The 2,500-nt window shown below is 49.5% G+C and overlaps 1 protein-coding gene across 1 annotated transcript in view; it reads left to right on the top strand.

Annotated features, from left to right (window-relative positions):
* stk11 (serine/threonine kinase 11) overlaps nucleotides 1–2,500 on the top strand; it is a gene marked incomplete at its 5' end in the record, with an annotated part of 28,593 nt that overhangs the window by 12,906 nt on the left and 13,187 nt on the right. Inside the window, one exon of the mRNA XM_080546504.1 lies at nucleotides 421–557. Coding sequence (XP_080402630.1) covers nucleotides 421–557 — 137 coding nt within the window. The remainder of the gene's footprint in view (nucleotides 1–420; nucleotides 558–2,500) is intronic.

Genomic DNA, 2,500 nt, shown 5'->3' with positions numbered 1-2,500 from the left:
ACAGACACACAGACAGACACGCACACAGACATGCACACAGACAGACAGACACACACACAGACACACACACACACACAGACACGCACACAGGCCGCACACGTACACAGACAGACAGACACACACATACACACAGACTGCACACGTACACACACACACACACATACTCAGTCAGACACCCACACCTTGTATAAACATATGTGCACACTCACAACCTGTCAAAGAGACAGAAATGTGACCGTCACGCGCAGTGATGAATGTACACACACACACACACACACACATATATACACACATACACCCACACACACATTGACCCTGGCTCTCTCCCTCTCTCTCCACCCCCCTCTCTCTCTCCCCCCCCCCTCTCCCCCCCCCCCTCTCTCTCCATCCACCCCCCTCCCCCCCCCCCCCCCCCCCCAGGCCCTCCATCCGTTTGCGGAGGATGACACGTGTCGTACCAGCCAGGGGTCCCCGGCGTTCCAGCCCCCGGAGATCGCCAACGGCCTGGACACCTTCTCTGGCTTCAAGGTCGACATCTGGTCCGCCGGCGTCACGCTGTGAGTCTGCTAGGCCACGCCTCCGACCCGCGTCGCCGTGACGACAGCCACCGCCGATGAGTCATGTTTAGCACTGCGTGTGTTTTGGCCACACCTCCAAGCCCTGCCGTGACCCGTTGTTACCCTCGTCACCGTGACGATAGCCACCACCGATGATGATTCATGTTTAGCACTTCGATGAAGTGTGTGTGGGGTGGTGGGGGGTGTGTGTGTGTGTGTGTGTGGGGGTGGGGGTGGGTGTCAGAGAGAGCGAGGGGTGGTGTGTGTGTGTGTGTGTGTGTCAGTGAGAATGGAGGGGTGGTGTGTGTGTGTGTGTGTGTGTGTGTGTCTGTGAGGCTGTCATATGCCCAGTTTCCAATCCAAGTTGACCCCCCCTCCCCATCATAAACACCAGGGATTATGGGTAACAGGGATCCAAGGAAAACGCTTCACATTTCCCCGGGGAAAAAAATTAAATGACGATAAACCCCCAAAAATGCTAAATGAAAAGGATAAAATGACAGCATTAACACGGCACTAATTCAATTCAAGAGAATACATTGAATAGCCATGAACAGCATCAGATTAACAACCAATCAAACGGCAGGTTATTAAACAGCGGGTTGTCTCCCGGGAGCCCGTGGAGGAGCGGGTTTACGTCACATAAAGTCTCCGTGAGCGATGACGACCTCCCTCTTATTCACGAGCCCAACGGATACCGGCGTAATCAACTCTGTTCTGCCAAATATGAGGAGATGTTCTGTCGTTGGGAGAAGGAGGTCATCTGTCTCGCAAGATGACAGTTTGGTCGTTTTCCGTTCTTTTTTGTCTTTTTTTACCTTCTCGTGACGTTAAAAAGTAATGATTCTACAACGGGGCGGCTGTGGCGCAGGAGGTAGAGCCGGCGTCTAACGATCGCAAGGTTGGCAGATCGGCGGTTCGAGCCCCGGTTGGCCACATGTCGAGGTGTCCTTGGGCAAGACACGGAGCCCAAAATCGCTCCCAATGAGCGGGCGGGCCGGCGCCTTGCATGGTAGCTTGCCTACCTCGCCATTGGTGTGTGAATGTGTGTGTGAATGGGTGAATGAGAGGCCGTTGTAAAGTGCTTTGGAGTAAGGCTTTACCTTCTGCGCCACGGCCGCCCCACAACCCTGATAACACTGATGCGTTAAATGGGCCACTTTAGTTTTTTTTCTTCCCTGGGACTCCTAATGATAAAATATTAATCCCTGCTAAGGAGTTATCTGTAGTCAGGAAGGAAGGAGGAGGTTTAATCATTTAAAAAGCACCGCATGGAAAACCCTCTCAGGTGTGCGTCAGCGTTTACGGTCTCGCTTAGAATGTCCTGCCCTTGCGTTTGACTTCATAGTGACGCACCTTAACTGCTCCTCCTGAGACATCTTCTGCCCCTCAGCACTGCGTCTCCTAAAGACACCCGCTTTCCCCTCTACTGTGTCCCTAAAAACTTCTATTGCCCCCCTTGTACTGTTTCTCTGTTTCTCCAGTGTAAAACAAATAAAATAAAATGTGGTTTAGAAGAAGGTGATAGGAGAAGGTTTTTCCTGCTATCAATGGCTGGATTACTCTTCCTGCTACGACTGGTGGACTGATGATTCACATGCTTAGTATTCAAATGTATTGATTGAAAGTCGCTTTGGAATAAGGCGTCTGCTAAATGCCAAACATGTAAAAATGTAAATGTGGCACAGTCGCTGTGTGAACTCTGGTGGTTCTCGGTGTCCCAGTTACTCTATGTATGGTAACATGTGGTTAAAAAAAAAACTCATCTTTTTTATATTGCCTTTAAATGACTGTATTGTTTTCTAAATATATATTTTAATGTTAGTTGATGGATCTATGTATTTGTATATGTATTTACTTTTTACTTTACGTTTAAATCTTATAGTAATTCTTATGTTATGTTGTTAAAGCACTTTGAGCTGCAACGTTTGCAGGAAAAGTGC

This window comes from Nansenia antarctica (genome assembly GCF_963989245.1).
Source record: "Nansenia antarctica genome assembly, chromosome: 16".
Taxonomy (NCBI): Eukaryota; Metazoa; Chordata; class Actinopteri; order Argentiniformes; family Microstomatidae; genus Nansenia; species Nansenia antarctica.
This window is presented reverse-complemented; position numbering and strand designations above follow the sequence as displayed.